The sequence below is a fragment of the Scyliorhinus canicula genome, chromosome 19 (assembly GCF_902713615.1).
Source record: "Scyliorhinus canicula chromosome 19, sScyCan1.1, whole genome shotgun sequence".
NCBI classification, from domain to species: domain Eukaryota; kingdom Metazoa; phylum Chordata; class Chondrichthyes; order Carcharhiniformes; family Scyliorhinidae; genus Scyliorhinus; species Scyliorhinus canicula.
The window spans coordinates 7,537,102-7,557,519 of record NC_052164.1 but is presented as its reverse complement, the minus strand read 5'-3'; the positions used below and the strand labels follow the sequence as shown (position 1 = coordinate 7,557,519).

General features: G+C 41.8%; 1 protein-coding gene across 1 annotated transcript in view; it reads right to left on the bottom strand.

Moving 5' to 3' along the window:
• Window positions 1-7,143: 7,143 nt before the first annotated feature.
• LOC119954499 (rho GTPase-activating protein 21-like) overlaps window positions 7,144-20,418 on the bottom strand; it is a 296,828-nt gene continuing 283,553 nt past the window's right edge. Inside the window, exons 25-26 of the mRNA XM_038779786.1 lie at window positions 13,071-13,102; window positions 7,144-9,160 (exon numbers count right to left, since the gene is read on the bottom strand). Of these exons, the coding sequence (XP_038635714.1) occupies window positions 7,454-9,160; window positions 13,071-13,102 (1,739 nt within the window). The 3' untranslated portion in view covers window positions 7,144-7,453. The remainder of the gene's footprint in view (window positions 9,161-13,070; window positions 13,103-20,418) is intronic.

The following is a 20,418-nucleotide window of genomic DNA, read 5'->3' as shown; positions in this document are numbered from 1 at the left end:
CATCTGAAGATGTCATGAGTGAAAAATATTCATATTTCATTAAGATACTTTTTGGCAAACTTTGATAGTTTTGGAAGTAGGATTCTGTGTATATAACATTTTAGAAAAGACAGTTACGAAGCAAGGATTCAGCAAAATGTTTTAAAATCTGGCACCATTGGTTAGAGATGCGGTCTTCATTTAAAGCCACGTTTTTACAGGAATGGACCACAATTTGAACTGCATGGAATTAAAACTTAGGGGAAATACCATGTGTTATCCTAGTTTCTAAACTTCAAGGAATTTCTGTACACAGTACCCATAAAATGTTCAGTATCAATATGGACAATTTGCCAACTTAACAAGCCATGTTTGTGAAAGCATCAACCGCACATTACAGCAATTTCAGACTGCAATGAACTCCACGCTATTTCAAACACGTAATAAAATCACAGGTTTATTTCATTATTAGGGTAGAGCAGAAAAGGAAGGAATCATAATATTTAAGCTGGTCTACACAGTAAAGTTGACTTTGTTTTGACAAAATGACAGCTTTAACTGGGTTCAAAGAAATGCGTGATTCAATGCCAATCAAAATTCTGGGAACTCACTGAAAAGCAGAATATGGGATCTCCATTTCTTTTATAAAAAATACCCATCACTGTACTTCCAAAAGCATGATTTCTCTATCAGCTCATCCTTTATTTCATAATTTTCAATGCCAAGCACCTGAGTTATTATGTTACGACTTTTCCTAGCCCTTATCCAATATCTATTGGTAATTTAATGGCTTTTAATGCAGAAACATGGCATTAAAGTGAGTTCACCTCTGGCTCTAGTTAAAACATTTTTAAAAATGCATTTGTAAGAATTGTTACTGAGTTTTTAATTCGACCTGAGCAAGCTGGGGAGCAAACGAATCGAAAATTAAAAAATCAAGTAACAGTAGAAATAAACAAATGTGCACAGGAGCACTAATGTAAACAATGCAAACAAAAATATATTATATATATTTTATATACACACACTGAGGTTAAATGAGCAATCATCAATACAAAACCATACAAAATTATATAGCCTCAACTATATTAAGCCAAAAGCATCAGGAGCCAGTTTACATGATAGTTTTGTTATCTTTCCCCAACTAACTGCAAGTTTAGCAGTGTCTGCAAATGTTGCCATTATGAATTCATGATACATCAGATCATTCATTATTAAATGGCAGAGCCGGCTTGTGGGGCCAAAATGGCCTACTCCTGCTCCTATCTTATGTTCTGAATTTGGTCTCATTGCATTGTTTTAAATAGTGACGGGGACAAGGCAAAAACAATGGAGTTACAGTTGACCTCAAAAGGTGAAAAATTGGAACTATGCAAGTGTAAGTCAGGGGAAATCAGAAATCTAAAAATTACACAGGACATGAACTGCTCTTCCCTTCCTCACGGAATTTAATATAAAAGCTTTCAAAATTTGAAATGAGAAAGGACAGAATCGCAGATTTAATAATAGTAAATTAGTAATGCGGCCTAAAAATAAAAACAACTATTAGCTACTCTACATTAGATGATCTGTACGCCAGAGTGTTCTATTCTCATCTGGTATCTCAGTACATTATAATAATATATAGATGGACAGAGGGTGTCATTACTTATGGAGTGGAGCAATACTTTTTCTTAGAACACCCAAAAATTTAAATTCCCTTTTCTCTACCCTCAAATTGTAGCAGTTGTCTATATAACAACACATATCTGAGTGTTACAAATTAATTCAGGGTGTGTTCTACTTGGAACAAAATCTATTCTACGGTACAACTGCTGCTGAATAATGTGTCAAGCAGTTGCTTTAACGGGAAAAACTATTTTTGAAAGGTAAATCCTAGTAAGGGGAGATTTTACCCCAAACATCCAGGCAGCAATTCTGTATTATTTTAAGAATCAGCATTGATCATGTGCTCTGGTTCTTTGCTTTCACTGGGTCCTTGACTGCCAACCTTCAAGATTTTACAGCGTTCTTAGATTTTTGATAAACACAAGACCATCTCACCACCGCCTCTTAGAAAAGCAAGTGATTTATCACATTATATAACGCTATAAACAGATCCAGATCATTACTTCAAATTCCGACAATAGGATAAGGAGGCACAAAATCAAAATAAATAAATTTTGGCCTATGTCAGGAAGTTGTTCTTCACATGAAGAATGACCAACACATGGCACTGAATTTGGGTACGGGAGTGAAACCAACAGAAAGAATGTGCATTTATATTGTCCATTGCAAGCTATACACAATAGGTTTGTGTAAACAGCAATAAGGAAAATGATCAGTTAATCGGTCAGTCAGGAAACTGGGAGATATCCCTGCTTTTCTTCGAATAGGGCTGCAGGATTTTTTACATAGGAAGTTGGCACGTTAATCAATGCAGCACTGATGTGACAGCTTGGACAGGTCCTGCAGAGGAGCTCAAATTCATAATCTTGAAATGAGATTGTTACAATTGAACTACGAAAATATAAATGGATGCTGCAATGGGGCAGGGAAGAGAGTGAGGGACTACAGGTTCTTCCTGTGTGTATGAACTCAAATAGGAACGTTTCATCCATATCTGTCTTGTGAATGAAGTGGATGAACAACAAACTGGGTAAAGTTTCCAGTTAAAGGAGTGAATGTATATCCTTTTTTCTTTGCTGGGGGGAGGGGGTGGGGGGAAAGAAAAGAAAACAAGGAAAGGAAAAAACAAGTCGGGGACAAAATACCGAGGCCAAACCATTTGTTGCAAAAGGTACTGGGCAGCTTGTCAAGCAGGAAATGTGGATTTAATACAGCTGTTCCAGAAGGAGGTTGGAATTAGTCTTTCTGAATTATCTACTTTTTACTGTGAGTTAATAGGAACATTATCTTTCTATTGCCAACCACACTATATTAATAGTTTATTTAAAATGTGTCAGAATAGACAATTTTAATCGTGTTCTGAAGTTTTCAAAATAAATTTCGAGTACCCAATTTTTTTTCCAATTAAGGAGCAATTTAACATGGCCAATCCACCCAACCAGCACATCTTTGGGTTGTGGGGGTGAGACCCACGCAGACACAGGAAGGATGTGTAAACTTCACACAGTAACCCATGGCCGGGATTGAACCTGGGTCCTCAGTGCCGTAGGCAGCAGTGCTAACCACTCCACCACCTTGCTGCCACATGTTCTGAAGAGTTATATGGATTTGAAACGTTAACTATTTTCTCTCTCCAAAGATGCTGCCAGATCTGCTGCGTTTTTCGAGCATTTTCTGTTTTTGTTCAATTGTGCTGTGTCCAGCAGGACTATCCAAACTATAATTGATAAAAAATAGGCACCTGGCCCAAGAAACCTGAGCAATTATGTAGTATTCTACTTTGGACTTATTATTTAACCGGTTTGAATTTTGTGGGTTGGAAGTTTAGAAATAGCTGTTCTTATCAGTGCCTCATTGGTGGATAAATCTAAAATCAAAACATTGTGATCTGCTTCTATCAGAAACTTGAGATAGATGTCAATGTTTCTATAACCTGTGACCTCCCATGGCATTCACCTGAAAATCTAATGAGATGAAAGCTTAACACCCATCCTCCTTGCCTCCCTTAATTGGTGTAACTGTAATATTTTATATGTGCTGCTGTGATGCACAAAGATGACACCAGCACATATTGCCCAAGATGTTAAATTCATTTGCAGAAGTAAACTAAATATTATTCCAGACTGGTTCAAGAACAGAAATGACCTGGTTACTATCATACTAGGAAGAATGCTTTATGCTGGAAAGCAGAAATGGAAGGAAATGAAAAATAATTCTGAGGCAATTAAATTGCTCATTTAATGTTTCTTCAGGTCCCTTAACAATTTCTATTTCTCTACTACAATATCCTCCACAACCCCCAAACTCCCCTTGCCCCTCTCCTGTTGATCATTCCATTCTCTTGAAATTGCAGTCTCTTTTTGGAGTATATTTTTTGCATAGAAGGTATGGCCATTGTTCATGTGCAAGGCAAATGCTAAATGTTCATTCTTGCCCCTTGCTAAGATCAATCAGCTCAGCAAAGACCAGGATCAAACCCAGGAACTTTGTCACACTTTAGCTACTCACTGGATTAACCAACTCAACAATAGCTGGTGTGATAGCTATAGATTGCATGTAGAATAGATATAAACCCTGTGAAGCTGCACTTTTAAAGGTGCAGAGTACTGAACATTAAGTGCTACCCCTGTATACCCCACTGTGATGAATATGAAATTGAAGTTCAATTTCATTTCAAACAGTACACAGTCTCTAAAAATATATTAAAGCTGCACTGCCTTCACAGAATACTATTTGGCAAATGTTTTTTCCAACTACATTACAACTGCAAAAAATGCATCTAAATTCATTAACACATCCTGGGACCTTTGTGTATACAGGAGAAAAAGGATGGGTGATTCTTTTAAGTTTTTATCTCTCAATAAAAACAATTTATCAAATATTTTAACATGGAGACAGCGTCCTCCAGAGTGACCTTTTAATTAAATAACAGTGTAATCTTGTTAGATTGGGAATCTAATCTTTAAATTAATAAATAAATACAAATATAAATAATTCAATGATTAGTGCATTAGTTGTAGTGAACTATAGGTACTTATTTTAAAAGAACAGATTTATCCTTTTTACAAACTGATTTCTTACCTATAATTTAAATTAAATCTGTGTTTACTAGCAGAAAGCTAACCTACACGAGCAAAATTCATTCGTGGATAGGTTGAAAATATTTGATCAACTAGCTGGTTAATGAGAGAACTGCCATTACTAAATTCTGGAGTAAATATTCAAAACAGATTTACGCAGCTACTTGATCTGTTGATAACCACTACGTCACAGCAGTCTGAGGGTCAAAGTTAAAGGAGGAACATGGAATACATCAACTGTCTGCAGCTTCATATCTCTGCCATCATGCTTAGACTGGGAATTTCCTCCTGGCAGTTCTTGTTTCTCCCTGTAATGCTGGCAGGAGTGCAGTCAAACCGCCATTTATGTGGATGAACATGGTTTATACATTTTCAGTGATGGAATGGCAGTTGAGTGGAAGCAGCTGCAAGGAAATTCCTGGCCTAGTGCTTCACTCCATTTATGGTACCAGTAACCAGTTATCTTCCATCCTCAGCTGAAATCACTTGCGGTTGACATACCCACAGGGGCCTATCGCTAAACTGATAGTTGCACATTATTCCAATTAATTGCTGGTTGAATCATTTGTTTAAGGACGTCTTTTGAACTTTCTTGAGACCTAAGATCAGGGAGATTGAAGTCATTAAAGTAAAGGTATTATTATGATTGTTCCTTTCTCTAAATTCTCTCAAAATTCTGAAAATTCAAAGATGTCAACAATAGAAATCCAACACATGATGTCATTGAACAGGTTGCACCTGCATCCAAGATTCATGGCTGGGTTTGTGAAAAACACCTAGTTGTTCTTGTGCTGCTCACAGCAAACATCCATGGGATAGTTCAAGGCAGGGAGCTGCCCACCTGCACCACGTCTGAGTCAGGGATGGGGCCCAGAATGGGCAAAATACAAGAAAGTGAAGTGGAGAAAATGAAAATATATTTGGAAAAAACATTACCAAATCCTCTCAAATTCAAATGTGGTGAAATTACACTTTAGTTTGCTCCCCACTTAGCTAGTTTCAATTATTGCAGTGGTAATAGTAAGGGCTAATTTTAGACTCAAATAAAAAGAGAAGGAATTAAATGACAAACTGATAAAAGATTTCACTACAATTCAGTGAAAGGAAACGGTTATATTTGTCTATAATAGTTATGTGACATTATTTTGGTAAATCAACTTTTTATGCTAGCTAAGGGTTTAACCATTTAATACAATTCCTTTTCTTTCTTTTGTGTAGCTGAAACTGGGAAGTCACATGTTCTTCAAGCAAACTAACCAAGACAGTTTTTCTATCTAATAGAACACCATCTTATAAGGCAGCTGCACTGAATTCCAGGTCAACCAAGTTAAACTAAGTAAACAAAGCACAGACTTTTAAAGTGAAAATCTTTTTACTAATGTCAAGAGATGCGAGTTCAAAAAAAGGATGCTTTCATGCAAACTGCAAATGCAGCAGCAAAATGTTAGTGTCTAACAACCCGTGAACTAAACCACCCAGTAACTACATACAACCAATTTACTATAATTTGCTTTATCCTGCATCCACCATTCCAAGCTCCTTAGCACAAATGCATATCAGGTGTCGCATCTGAAAAAAATACAGGTAATTATTTGGGTAGAGATTCTGCACCAAACAGTTCTTGTTTGGATCTCTAATCTATCTTTTTCAGAAGCTGAGATTGTTATGGTTGAAGCACATATTGTTTTTAGTTTGTGTTTCCTTTGCACTTGCAACGGTCATTTAAAATAAATCTACTCAGCCACTTTACCCAGGGCTGAACCCTGTAGCAAGAATTATACCTTTCTGTGGGTGGGGGTGGGGGGTGTGTGTGGGGGTGCGTGTGTGTGTGTGGGGGGGCGTGTGTGTGTGTGGGGGTGGGGGGGCGTGTGTGTGTGGGGGTGGGGGGCGTGTGTGTGTGTGGGGGCGTGTGTGTGTGTGTGTGTGTGTGTGGGGGGGGTGGGTGTGTGTGTGGGGGGTTGGGGGGTGTGTGTGTGTGTGTGTGTGTGTGGGGGGGGGGTGGGTGTGTGTGTGTGTGTGTGGGGGGTTGGGGGGTGTGTGGGGGTGGGGGGTTGGGGGGTGTGTGGGGGTGGGGGGTGTGTGTGTGTGGGGGGTGTGTGTGTGTGGGGGGTGTGTGTGTGTGGGGGGGTGTGTGTGTGGGGGGGTATGTGGGGGGTGTGTGTGAGGGGGGGTGGTGTGAGGGGGGTGGTGTGTGGGGGTGGTGTGGGGGTGGGGGGGGGTGGTGTGTGGGGGTGGGGCTGTGATTCTGGAAGGAGATCAACAGAACCTTCAGAGAAATAATGGAAGTAGCTGAAAAAGTCACTTTTTCCTGGGGTTTTACTGGCACCAGCTGGGGCTACAGTAAGAGACTAATTGAGCCCCTACAGAAATTCAGGGATCAGGTGTTCATAAAGTGAATGATGTAAGTTTTTTTGGGGACATAATTTTTCAGCAATTACTTGTCGTTTAGAAACAATGCTACTACTTGTTTTTTTTAAAAAGAGGATTTTTAAAAAATGTCCCTTTCGCATGTTCCTTTAGGGGAAAGGAGTAAGAATCAGAAAAAGAAAAAGCAGTAGTCAAGTCAATATTCTATAAAATGGAGTGAATGGAAAAAACAGTGAAAGTACAGCAAAAACAGTTACTTTAAACTGGACTGCCAGATACTGTTGTTCAGCTGATCTCTAAAAGAGGAGTGTTTAAAAAACTAAATATGGAATTCAGAGTTTTCCAACCTGTTATTTGGGGAAAAGGCAAACCCATATGCTGTCATAGCTCCTGAATGTTTTAGCCTCAACTAATTTCCATCAAAGGTACTCATGGAATCGAGAGGAGGGTGCATGTTTCTGAGCCTTTATGTCCGTTGAAGACTTGGTTGAATTTGAGTCACTGTCTCTAGCTTGGTCTGGTGCCGAGCTAGCTGATGGGGAAGACAGTGAAGTTGGTTGCCGACACTCTGAGTTGCTATTGCTACTCAACTGTTTACTATTGGATGCTGGCTGTTCAATTTGTAAATTCCCACTCTGGTGAATGGAACAATTTTGTGATTCTAAATCAATCGGTCTGAATATTTCCGTGGTTGTATGATCTAAATCCTGTTGTGCATTTGCTACAGTATCTGCAGCCTTCCTGGAATCAACTTTTTGACTCGTAGTGGATGGTTTTCCCACCTTGTGGCCACTGTCATTACTTTCCAGTAGCTTCTCTTTGCATTCTTTGAAGTGAAATTCTGATAAATCATTCTGCACCACTACTGTATGTCTCCTCCTAATGTTCTTCTTTCTCCTGGTCTCTGGGGAGTTTTGTTTCCTCAGCCCTACTCCAAACATATCATCTGCTGAGGTTTTTAATCGTGGCTTCATGTGGTCAGTCAGTGCTCGTTTTGATGTTTGGGTTGCATCTTTGTCAGGATCACTCTTGAGGATATTGTATTTGCTGGTGGAAGTGGGATCATATAAATTATCAAACAGATTTATTACCACTGGAGGCTCTTTATCTTCATTGATTTTTGTGTCAAGTTCATGTTCAGCTTTCGGCTTCGTCAACTTCTTTCTAGCCAAAGTATCACACTGAATTAATCTGTGAGAATTAAAAGATGGCCTACAGTTTAGCTTTTGTGTTGGAATCCCTTCTTTGTCGGAGCTTGTGTTGCTATCTGATTCACGGCGACAAAACCTGCCTCTTTCCTGCTGTGAATGAGAGCTTTTGCCTGGCATTGTCCGTGTAAGGTAGCCACTTTCACTGTCTGTTTCAATGTGGCCTCCGCATTCACTAATAAGCTCACTTCTTTCATCATCAGCTTCATCACCCCTGCTTTCAGCAATCGACTGTACCTCAGAACTCAAATTGTGATCCAGAGTTGTCGCTGTGGATGAAATAGTGGAATATCCTGAAACAACAGAGTTGGCATCGGTGGGAATCGGCTCTCTATGCTCCATCTCAGATATCCGCCACATCTTCTGCTTGGGGTTTCTGGAAAGCGCTTCACTATTACTGTGAGACTGAAGACTTGCAATGACTATCTGGTCATCTCCACAGTTTATTCTTCTATCAGAATCCAACAATTTAAGAGAGGTTCCTTCTTTAAATGAGCACTCAATACCAGCTGAGGGTGGGCTGTGTTGTGGACTAGATGAAGAGTTCAAAGTGGCTTCATCAACATTCTCCCACTGGGATGTCGGAATATGGTTCTTCTTGCAATTATCAGGCTCTCCCGATACCTTTTGGACTTCTTCATTAGCAATGGGATGGTGAATTTGCTCCACACCTCTGTTCCTGGTATTTGTCAACTGTCTCTCTCTCTGCCCTGTTGCATCCTTCTGTCTGTCCACCCCTGTCTTGTCTAATGATCCTTCTTTGTTAATAGCCTTAATAGGTTCATGCTCTGAATCATCATCTGTGCTACTTTCGAGCACCTTTGCTTCTTTTTGCTTTTTCCTCTTACGGTTGGCCGCTGCAAAGATTGACATCACCAGCTCCCTGTTGTACAGATCCTTCCTGGATCCCCAAGATCCCTGTAATTGTGCAGAACAAAAATTAGTTCCCTAAATCTTATCTAACTATCACTGAATAAAGGCATATTTGTAAAATAAAGATACACATAAATTGAAAATGCTGACAGCCCAAAATGAAAGAAGGCATAGCTCCCATGTCTGTCTCTGTAAAAGTAGTAAAATTTTAAGTAGGGTCAGGGCCTGAGGGGGCCATGCCCATGAAAGGAGGGTGGGGGGTGCAGGGTGGGTACGAAGGATCCTCTGGAAGGTTGGGGCCGGGGTGAAGGATGGTGGTCCTGGCAGGCGGGCCCTAAAGGGAGGAACCCTCAGCGATGGGCAGCACGGTGGCATAGTGGTTAGCACTATGGCTTCACAGCGTCAGGGTCCCAGATTCGATTCCCCGCTGGGTCACTGCCTGTGCGTAGTCTGCACGTTCTCCCCGTGCCTGCATGGGTTTCTTCCGGATGCTCTGGTTTCCTCCCATAGTCCAAAGATGTGCAGGTTAGGTGGATTGGCAATGCTAAATTGCCCTTCAGTTAGATGAGGTTGCTGGGTTACGGTGATGGGATGGAGGTGTGGGCTTGGGTAGGGTGCTCTTTCTAAGAGCCGGTGCAGACTCGATGGGCCAAATGGCCTCCTTATTCACTGTAAATTCTATGATCCCATAGCAGGTTATGATCACTTTGGAGGGGGGGGGGGGGGGGGGGGGGGGGAATGCCCAAATGTGTGTTGGGGGGGGGCGATATTGCCCATGGATGGGTGGGACCCATAAGCTCACTTGGACATTGGGGCACCGTTTCAAAATGGCGGCCCAATCTCTGGTAGCAAGCAGGAACTGCTGCGAGCTTCCCGACGGTCAAGCCGGCGAGGCCAACTTCAGAATCAAACGTTAACTTGTCCACTTAATTGTTATATTACTTGGAGTAATATATGTTACTCATTTGTTTATACCGAGTTGAACTTAACTTTGATGATGAATACACAAGGTTGTCCAGTGATAACAAATTATTTATTGAGTAACTAATCAATTTACTTGCGAGTTCTTTTCTGCAATACTTTTACTAGCGGTCAAATTAAACAAGATAGATTTAGAATAACTATGATTCTTATACTCTACACTCTGATCTTACTATACATCGGTTCTCTAGCTACAACACATCTGAAGAAGGGCGGGAAACAGCCTGAGCCTGTTTATATATTCCTGTTAGTGTTTCCCTCTCGTGATCATCTGACTGTACTGACTATACATTAACCCTTCATGTATTTACATATGCAGAGATCACTCCATTAACCAGGCCTCACGAGCTTTGCGCCTCAAATGACTGTCCTGCCGGCTGATTTGCTGGAACCGCACTCGCCTGTCTCCCCTAACTAAGCGGAGAGGCACTTAAACCGATTCTGCAAAGGTAATCCCACACAGCATGCTGCCATGCCACCAAGGAGACCGACTCCAAGATTTGGGGATGCTGATCTGGCCTGACTGCTGGACATGGTGGAGTCGCAGCAAGTGCCACCTGGGAGGAAGTGGCAATGGCCTGTCACCACCGCCAACCATGTGCCTGGCACTGCCCCCTGGCGCCCCGCATGCATGATGCTCGCGGTTCACAATGCCCTCTCTGTGACCCACAGGAGAAGCTGATCCCCATCCGACAGGAGAGAGCCCAGACGAGCGGTTGGGTGCTGGACATCAGAGTCCTCACCCAGTGTGTGAAACGGGCCCTCTAGGTTGTGGGGGTGGACGAGGACAGATCGGTCAGCGACGTCAAGATTGGCCTGAGCCGCAGAGTTGGGTAACCACCAGCCTTCACACTTTCTGGTCACATGAGTTGTACATGCCAGCATGTTGATTCTGCCCCCCCACTCCCACAGGATCTCCATCCGACAGCACCGGCCCACTAGGGGTGGTTTCCCCAATCCCCCATGCCTCCCAATAGAACACCACGGAGGAGAGCTCCGAGGACGCCACTGTAATAGTCGCAGCACAGCTTTCATCCCAACCCTCCACCCGTGCAGAGACACACGCCTCGGTGGGTGAAAGTAGTGGACAGGCTTCAGGGCACATTCTTGTGAGTACCACACAGTTATTGATGCACACCGGGTGGAGGTAGAAACATCCAGGCGAGACAGCAGTTGGAGGTCTGTTGGATCTCAGGACCCAGCTGGGTCACTGTCAGATGCCAAGCGTCTGGACTAGGTTTACCCAGAGCTGATGCAATTGGTAGGATGCGGCCAAAAGATTCAGAGGGAGGATGTCAGTGACACTCCAGCAAGTCCACAACCAATTAGCGAAGTCCCAAAGACTGAGGGCGCAGGGGATAGCACCGGCAATTCATGGCACGGCGGCCAACACTGCTAGGGTGACAACCAGAGTGGAGCACAACGTCAGCACTATGAGTGGTGGTGTCCAAGGCATTGCCCAGTCAGTGATGGCCATGGCTGAGTGCCTCGGCAGCATGTCCCAGACGTGTCCCTGACACAGGTGGACTTTTCTGAGGTGCTGGGGAGCATGTTCCATTTGTTGGGGGAGTGTCCTGGTCTCAGGAGAATCTGGCCGGGTTGCTGCGGGGCATGTCTTAGTCTCAGGTGGGCATTGCTGAGGTGCTCCAGAGCATGTCTCAGTCGCTGAGGACCGTGTCCCAGACGCAGGTGGACATTGGTGAAGCACTGCAGAACATGGCCCGTTCACAGAGGGGCATCATAGAGGTCGTCGACACCATAGTGCAGACATTGGGAGCCGTCAGAGCCAGATGACGCAGGGACATCTGGAGCTCAACAGATTATTTTTTTTAGTAAGTACCCAATTTTTTTTTTTCCAATTAAGGGGCAATTTAGCGTGGCCAATCCACCTACCCTGCACATATTTGGGTTGTGGGGGCGAAACCCACGCAAACACGGGGAGAATGTGCAAATTCCACACGGATAGTGACCCGGGGCTGGGATCGAACCCGGGTCCTTGGCGCCGTGAGGCAGCAATGTTAACCACTGCGCCACCGTGCTGCCCTAATCAACAGATTATTAATATGTGATTCTTGGTGAGCTGCTGATGCCACAGCAGAGGATGTTAAAGCTATTCCCTGTCCTCCTAAACCAGAAGTCACAGAAGGACATCTCTTCAGCATGAACCAATTTAAATAAAGAGTAATAACAACATCACCTTTATAAAAACAAAACATTTGATGAACCAGTTATTAATTCCTTGTAAATGTACTTATATGATGCATTTTATTAGTACTTTTAAAAAAAATCAAGCAAGTCCTCTGAAGAAGAAAGATGCAGCACCATCAAAGCTAACAAGGGAAGTAGTGATTAGGCGACACCAACGTAAGGTTTTAAAAGTCTGCAGATTATAAAAGGAAGTGAAGGCATTAAGAAGGCATTCACAGTTTTGAGCTCCTTGGAAGAATGTTTTAGAGGCAGTGAGATTTGTCTTAGTTTAAATAGTTAGGATACTTGGTAAAGCTACAGTGCGTCAATTGGCATATTTGAAGCCCAGGAAAAGAGGAATATCCAGGAGATATGGTCACAGTTGTTGGCAAAATAGTGAATAACTATAGTCTCCAAACATCAAGGGCAGCACGGTAGCATTGTGGATAGTACAATCGCTTCACAGCTCCAGGGTCCCCGGTTCGATTCCGGCTTGGGTCACTGTCTGTGCGGAGTCTGCACATCCTCCCCGTGTGTGCGTGGGTTTCCTCCCACAGTCCAAAGATGTGCAGGTTAGGTGGATTGGCCATGATAAATTTCCCTGAGTGTCCAAAATTGCCCTTCGTGTTCGGTGGGGTTACTGGGTTATGGGGATAGGGTGGAGGTGTTGACCTTGGGTAGGGTGCTCTTTCCAAGAGCCGGTGCAGACTCGATGGGCCGAATGACCTCCTTCTGCACTGTAAATTCTATGACTGTAAATTCTATGACTGTAAATTTTAGTCCTTACCTTAGACTTTGCTGAATCACTAGTGGTTGAATCTGCAAGTTTAACAAAAAACAAATGCGGAGATTAGGGGCTGCTTAGCCTATTAGTTATCACTGTGACCAACATGGTTAATAGTAAGGGTTAAAATCACAGGACAAAACACAGTTGTGTCAACAGGCCACAGATAAAGCAGTACACTGCAACATGGAAATCACAGAATGGCAATGGACTTCAAAATTAAAAGTAATTATTCACATTTTCAGTATTTATTGCTTTGAACTATACAATTGAGGACTTCCCCATAAGATTGGAGAACAACATTCAAGAAATTAATCACAAACGGTTGACATTAAGGATGTCAGTTTTTCGTTTCATTATCAGAACCAAACAAAATGTAATTAAGTCACCAAGGAAAATTAGAAACCAGATGCTACATCTGTGTTTTAAGAAAGAGTTCGGGAAGAAATCTGAAGAGAGCCATTTTGCCACAGCATCCATTAGCTTTCCTCTACAAAGGTTTCCAGCCAAAACAAGAAAATCTGAAAATGCAAATCTCTGACTATGTGCAAGTAACTTTGTTCAACAAGAACTCAAATTATTAACTCCAAGACAAACAATCAGCCAAGCACATTAGGAATTACAGGTAGAATACCTCAAATCTGGCAACCTCAGAACCCCAAAAGTCAATGTTGGATTTCAAAACTTGCCGATTTTTAAAAAAAGTCAGAACTCTCCTTAATTCAATGAATTGGGGACACAATATGGTCTTCTCTCTGGGTCAGGTGAGGTCAAGATTACCTAAACAACTTGGAGCACGGGAAAAAAGATCTGGTTTTGGATGGTGTCCGTTTTCACGTAGCTGGATCTGAGGTACTTCTACCTGTATTAATTATTAACATAGATATTGCTCATTTAGTGGCTTTGCCATGGAAAATTTACTGAAATTTCATATGTTGAAGGTGAAGGGCATTAGAGCAGTGTGTCACTTCCTGTTATCGGCAGCTTGTCACTATTTGGCAACACGGTAGCACAGTGATTAACATTGTTGCTTCACAGCGCCAGGGACCCGGGTTCGATTCCCGGCTTGGGTCACTGTATGTGTGGAGTCTGCATATCCTCCCCATGTCTGTGTGGATTTCCTCTGGGTGCTCCGGTTTCTTCCCACAAGTCCTGAAAGACGTGCTTGTTAGGTGAATTGGACATTCTGAATTCTCCCTCAGTGTACCTGAACTGGTGTGGCGACTTGGGGATTTTCACAGTAACTTCATTACAATGTTAATGTAAGCCTATTTGTGACACTAATAAAGATTATTATTATTATTTGGATGAGAAAAGGTCCAGCTGAGAGATTCCCTACTATAATAGTCTGTGGCAAACATTTTTATTTTCTTTTATGTTTTATATTCACTAGTCCCTTGATAACAGGGTAAATACATAATCTTCTCCCAATCTTGACTATTATTACGTACATTGACCAATGGAATTGATATGAGATGCAGCCTTGTTGACTCTCACCTTCCCCTTTCTTTCACCTCTCTATGGGGAAATATCTAGCCTCCATTTGGCCCTCCATTTAATCTCGTCGCAAGGGATTAAATCAGGAGCTTGGCAACAAAGGACCAAATAAAGCATCCTCCAACTTGGTCATGAAATGAGTCAGAGCTTCAATTCAATCCATTTCATTATCCAAGGCTTCTTATTCTTTCCTCCCAAACTCAAGATGCTCAGATTTTGAAATTCTATTCACGAGTACACTCTAGTCGGACACCAGCTGCTGGTTTCCCATCCACCTGATACACTACAGTGAGTCCACAGTGTGCAGTATAATGATGCCATACTAGAATATTTCCAAGTGAATAAACACTCCTGCTGTTGATCTGTTCACTGTTTTTAGGCAACTAAATCTCATTGTTGACATTGATTGCTGAGAAAAGGTGTTTGCCTCTGCCCTGAGCTGGACTTTAACTGAAGCAAAGTACAAAGGGATCTGGGAGTGCTAGTCGAGGATTCCCTAAAGGTAAACATGCAGGTTGAATCTGTGATTAAGAAAGCGAATGCAATGTTGTCATTTATCTCAAGAGGGTTGGAATATAAAAGCAGCGATGTGCTACTGAGCCTTTATAAGGCTCTAGTTAGGCCCCATTTGGAGTACTGTGTCCAGTTTTGGGCCCCACATCTCATGAAGGACATACTGACACTGGAGCGTGTCCAGCGGAGATTCACACGGATGATCCCTGGAATGGCGGGTCTAACATATGATGAACGGCTGAGGATCCTGGGATTGTATTCATTGGAGTTTAGAAGGTTAAGGGGAGATCTAATAGAAACTTACAAGATAATACATGGCTTAGAAAGGGTGGACGCCAAGAAACTGTTTCCGTTAGACGAGGAAACGAGGACCCGTGGGCACAGCCTTAGAATTAGAGGGGGTAAATTCAGAACAGAAATGCGGAGACATTTCTTCAGCCAGAGAGTGGTGGGCCTGTGGAATTCATTGCCGCGGAGTGCAGTGGAGGCCGGGACGCTAAATGGCTTCAAGGCAGAGATAGATAAATTCTTGATGTCGCGAGGAATTAAGGGCTACGGGGAGAATGCTGGTAGGTGGAGTTGAAATGCCCATCAGCCATGATTGAATGGCGGAGTGGACTCGATGGGCCGAATGGCCTTACTTCCACTCCTATGTCTCATGGTCTTATGAAAAAACAAACGGCAGGACCAAGTGCTATTGCCGCTTACTGTGAATGGCCAAACCATCTGGTAGATCTTATTTAAGATGAAATATTCAGAAGAATCACTCGAAATCAGAATATTGTTCCCATTGATACACTTCGTGCCTATCGATTATAGATGAACTATTCGTTCAGAAAAATAAAACCGTAAGAATGCACTTATACCATTTAAATAATTTTTGTCCTGGATAATGTAACACTTTCCATTTCTGACACCCAGTGTTCCTAAACAGAAGAGAACATATTAAGGTGATATGCTACTTTCCATTTTCCCAGATATGCCATCTTTTTTGAATGAGACTGCCAATTTAGTGCACACTTGGTCAGTTTTGTGCCATTCCCACCAGCAATTGGACTGTCTGCTCAAAACCCATTTCACGTTGGAGTTTTACAGAAAGAGGAGAATTTCATTTTATCAGTCGAAGATGGATTCAAACTCAGTTCCTGGAAGAAAATCAATGTTGTAACAACCAGCTAGTTCTCTAGGTTTGAATACAAACATAAATTTAAAATTCCTATTTAAATTCATTTTCTATTTATATCACAACTTTATGGCATAAGTTGAAGATACTTACCTCAGTATGGATCTTTACCAATTCCCAATGAACTATAAAATTCAACCTAACAATTTCTTAGAAAAGAATGGGGCCAAGTATAAACTGTATAAATGCAGTAACTATCTCTAATCACAGCAAAAAGTTGTAAGACATTTTACTGAGTCAGCAGCCTGTTACTATACTGCATGGGTATGGTGAGAACTTATGTATGGAAATATTTTTCAGAGCAATAATATTCCGATTTGTTTGGCATTTTGAAAGGTACTGCCTAAAATAAAATATATTTTTGTAGTAAGCAATAAAGAAACGAGCAGCTGCTTAAAATAGCTGATGCTGTATTTTAATATTTTCCATAGGTCTAACAAGGACATTACACTATAAGACATGATCTCTTTGGGCATAAAATATTTTATACACCCTCCATTTTTAACTGTATCATTTAACTTCTCAATGCACAAGTTTTATTAACATTAGTATTTTAAAAATTTATTTTTGTCACTTTAGGTCTGTGGCCGCCGCAAGAGAAACCAGAGCAATTCACCTAATGACTTTTTAAGTTCATATATTTCTTCATATGGTCCTTTCTGCAGGGAGCCTTCCCTCAACAAACTAACCAAGATCAGAGACCCACCATGATCATTTGAATTTTACTGTACCACAAAAGAATTTTAAAATGTTTATTTTTCACAGAAGAGCCAATCTATTGGCAAGTTGCTTTTTTAAACTGCTCATTTGTTAGTTAACGCAAATATTATTTCAAGACTAGAGGATCCAAAGTTAGGCAATTAAATGTTGAGTCACAGGAAGCAAAGCTGCTGCCAGAACCAAAATTGTTAATATTGAGACTTCACACAGCAAGCAAGAAAGACAGAATGGACTGAAGTATGAAACGTGGAGAAATGATGCAATTATGGCAGAGTGTAAACTATATAAATTTTAAAAACAAACTTAAAAAACTGAAATTGCACAGTTCTATAAACCCACATCTCTTTAAAGAAGTTGGCCTAAGTAATCAGATTACACTTTTGAACACCCTTCAAAAGTAGAGTAAAATATTCTACCCCATTATCTTTTCCTTAACTGCAGGTTTGCTATCTTGGATAAGAACAAATGACGAGATCAAACTGCCACGCTACGCCTGAAAAACAGCACGGTGTGACGCAGCATAGCCAATAGAAACCGGAAGACCCCGCTCCCAGGATCAACCGGCTCGCAATGCCTCATGAGACCTAAAGCAATATTCTTGGTGTGGCTCCTCTATCTTCCTGGTGTGGCTCCTCTATCTTCTTGTTGTGGTTCCTCTATCTTCTTGGTGTGACTTCTCTATCTTCTTGGTGTGGCTCCTCTATCTTCTTGGTGTGGCTCCTCTATCTTCTTGGTGTGGCTCCTCTATCTTCCTGGTGTGGTTCCTCTATCTTCCTGGTGTGGTTCCTCTATCTTCCTGGTGTGGTTCCTCTATCTTCTTTGTGTGGCTCCTCTATCTTCTTGGTGTGGCTCCTCTATCTTCCTGGTGTGGTTCCTCTATCTTCTTGGTGTGGTTCCTCTATCTTCTTGGTGTGGCTCCTGTATCTTCTTGGTGTGGCTCCTCTATCTTCTTGGTGTGGCTCCTCTATCTTCCTGGTGTGGCTCCTCTATCTTCTTGGTGTGGCTCCTCTATCTTCTTGGTCGGCTCCTCCATCTTCCTGGTGTGGTTCCTCCATCTTCTTGGTGTGGCTCCTCTATCTTCCTGGTGTGGCTCCTCTATCTTCCTGGTGTGGCTCCTCTATCTTCTTGGTGTGGCTCCTCTATCTTCTTGGTTGGCTCCTCCATCTTCCTGGTGTGGTTCCTCCATCTTCCTGGTGTGGTTCCTCTATCTTCCTGGTGTGGTTCCTCTATCTTCTTGGTGTGGCTCCTCTATCTTCCTGGTGTGGTTCCTCCATCTTCCTGGTGTGGTTCCTCTATCTTCCTGGTGTGGTTCCTCTATCTTCCTGGTGTGGTTCCTCTATCTTCTTGGTGTGGCTCCTCTATCTTCTTGGTTGGCTCCTCCATCTTCCTGGTGTGGTTCCTCCATCTTCCTGGTGTGGTTCCTCTATCTTCCTGGTGTGGTTCCTCTATCTTCTTGGTGTGGCTCCTCTATCTCATGGACTCATTTGGGATCCACTGCATGTCTCAAGGTTTTGGGCTTGCACATCTTTCTGAAGTTTCCTAGGCAGCACTGCACAGTGATTGCTGTGAAGTTTTTTGACACCACACTGTTGCCATGGTGTGTCACCCATCTTGTTGTGCTTTTCTTTTCTTGCCCTTTTGTTGCTTTAGGAGCTGGACTGTTGTGCTTGCTCTGTACCATGGTTTAACTTTGTCACACAAAATGGATTGGTTTTTCTGGCGGGCTTCCAATTGTCTGACAATTTGGGATGGCTTTTTACAAAGTCAGGCTTTCTTTAGATTGCAGTACATCCGAAAGAATATCAGCTACACCTATTACTATTCAGTCTCTTATGAGCTTCGACTTAAGGTCACCATAGCCTTCAGCCAATCTACATAACATAATTTATGAAATAGTCTACCGGTTCACCGTGCTTTTGGACTCTCTTGTTAAATTTTGCTCCAAAATTGTATTGATTCTTCAGTTAAAGTAGGCGCCAAGGGACATCATGATCTCTTCAAAGTTATCAAAAGATTCATTTATTCCTTGTTTGGCAAATGTGTTGTCAGCTATTGGACCTACTGAATATGATGTTTCATTTGTCCAGCTTCTATTTTCTTATTCGAGCCCGGTTCTTAAAAATATTCAATTTTTAAAACGTCCAATTTTACACCTGGTGCGGATCTCCCATCTGCCTTAATTGGCCTGGTAGTGTTGATTTTCCCTCCATGGCTGTTTTCAGCACGGGAGAATACAGATTTGATTTGATTTGATTTGTTAAATGGTACAGCAATCACTTATTTTTCTTACTGCGCTTATCAGGCTTTGGTGGGCTCCCCGGTCGCTGTTATGGACCAATTTCAAATCAGTGATTTTGCAAAAAATCTTCTGATCAAACCGCTTTGGCCAGCTGATTGTTTTCCTAAGCTTGGAAAACAGAATTGAAGTAGATTTTTTGTCCTGACTTCTTTTCAAAAACATTTTCTTCGATAGTGTTATCGCACCAATTCTGGACACGGAATGCAGTGTTCTTCAAATGTGCTTGTTAAAACAATCTGCTGGGGTTGCCTGGTCAGTGTACTGGAATTTTAAAGCTTATTTCACCTTTTTTTTGGTGTTTGCACATATTCTTGCGATCTGGGTAGGTCTTTTGCATTTGCTTTTGATTGGGTCTCACAACAGACCTTCACGTGCTCTGCTGGAGTTCTTTTACACTGCACAGAAACTTCTCCTGCCCTTCAGCCTCCAAGCCTGTAATGGAGCTTCTTTGGTGAGCTCCAACTGTTTATTTTAAGTTTTCAAATTAGGCTCACTTCTCAATTTCTTTACTTCTTCCTTCTTAGAGACTTTGGGATCCTTCTCCCGCTACCACCATTTTGTAAGATTGCATGTCATCTCATGAAGAGGTCTAGAGGCTTTTATGGTTGAACTATAACTGTTTATTAATAACACAATTATATATGTATATATTAATATACACAGGATACAGTCCTGACTATCTTCAAGTTGACTTCTGCCACATTTACAATTACACTCTTCTACACCATGTAACTCTCGTCATCATAATGTTCCTCAGTCCCACATTAACTCTTACAGTCCTGAACACAATTACCACTACATTTCTCATCGATTACATGCACCACCTTAATGTGATTCATGATATCAATAACATGGATCTCATTAGCTGAAGCAGCAGTCCTTGCAGCAAGTAGATCGATTCATATGTCAAGATTCACATAGCTACACAAGGTCCTTCAATGCAATTATCTGCATGTTTTAATGTTATTAATAACACAGCATGTATTCGGTTTGTTCTAATTTGTACCAAGACCTGAGGAAGAGAATTTTTGGACATCTCAATAATAAATAACCCTATAATTCCAATAGTATAGTTTACACTCTGCATGAGATGGCAACTATAGTTGTCGTCATAAGTAAGAGGAGAGATCACACGTGTT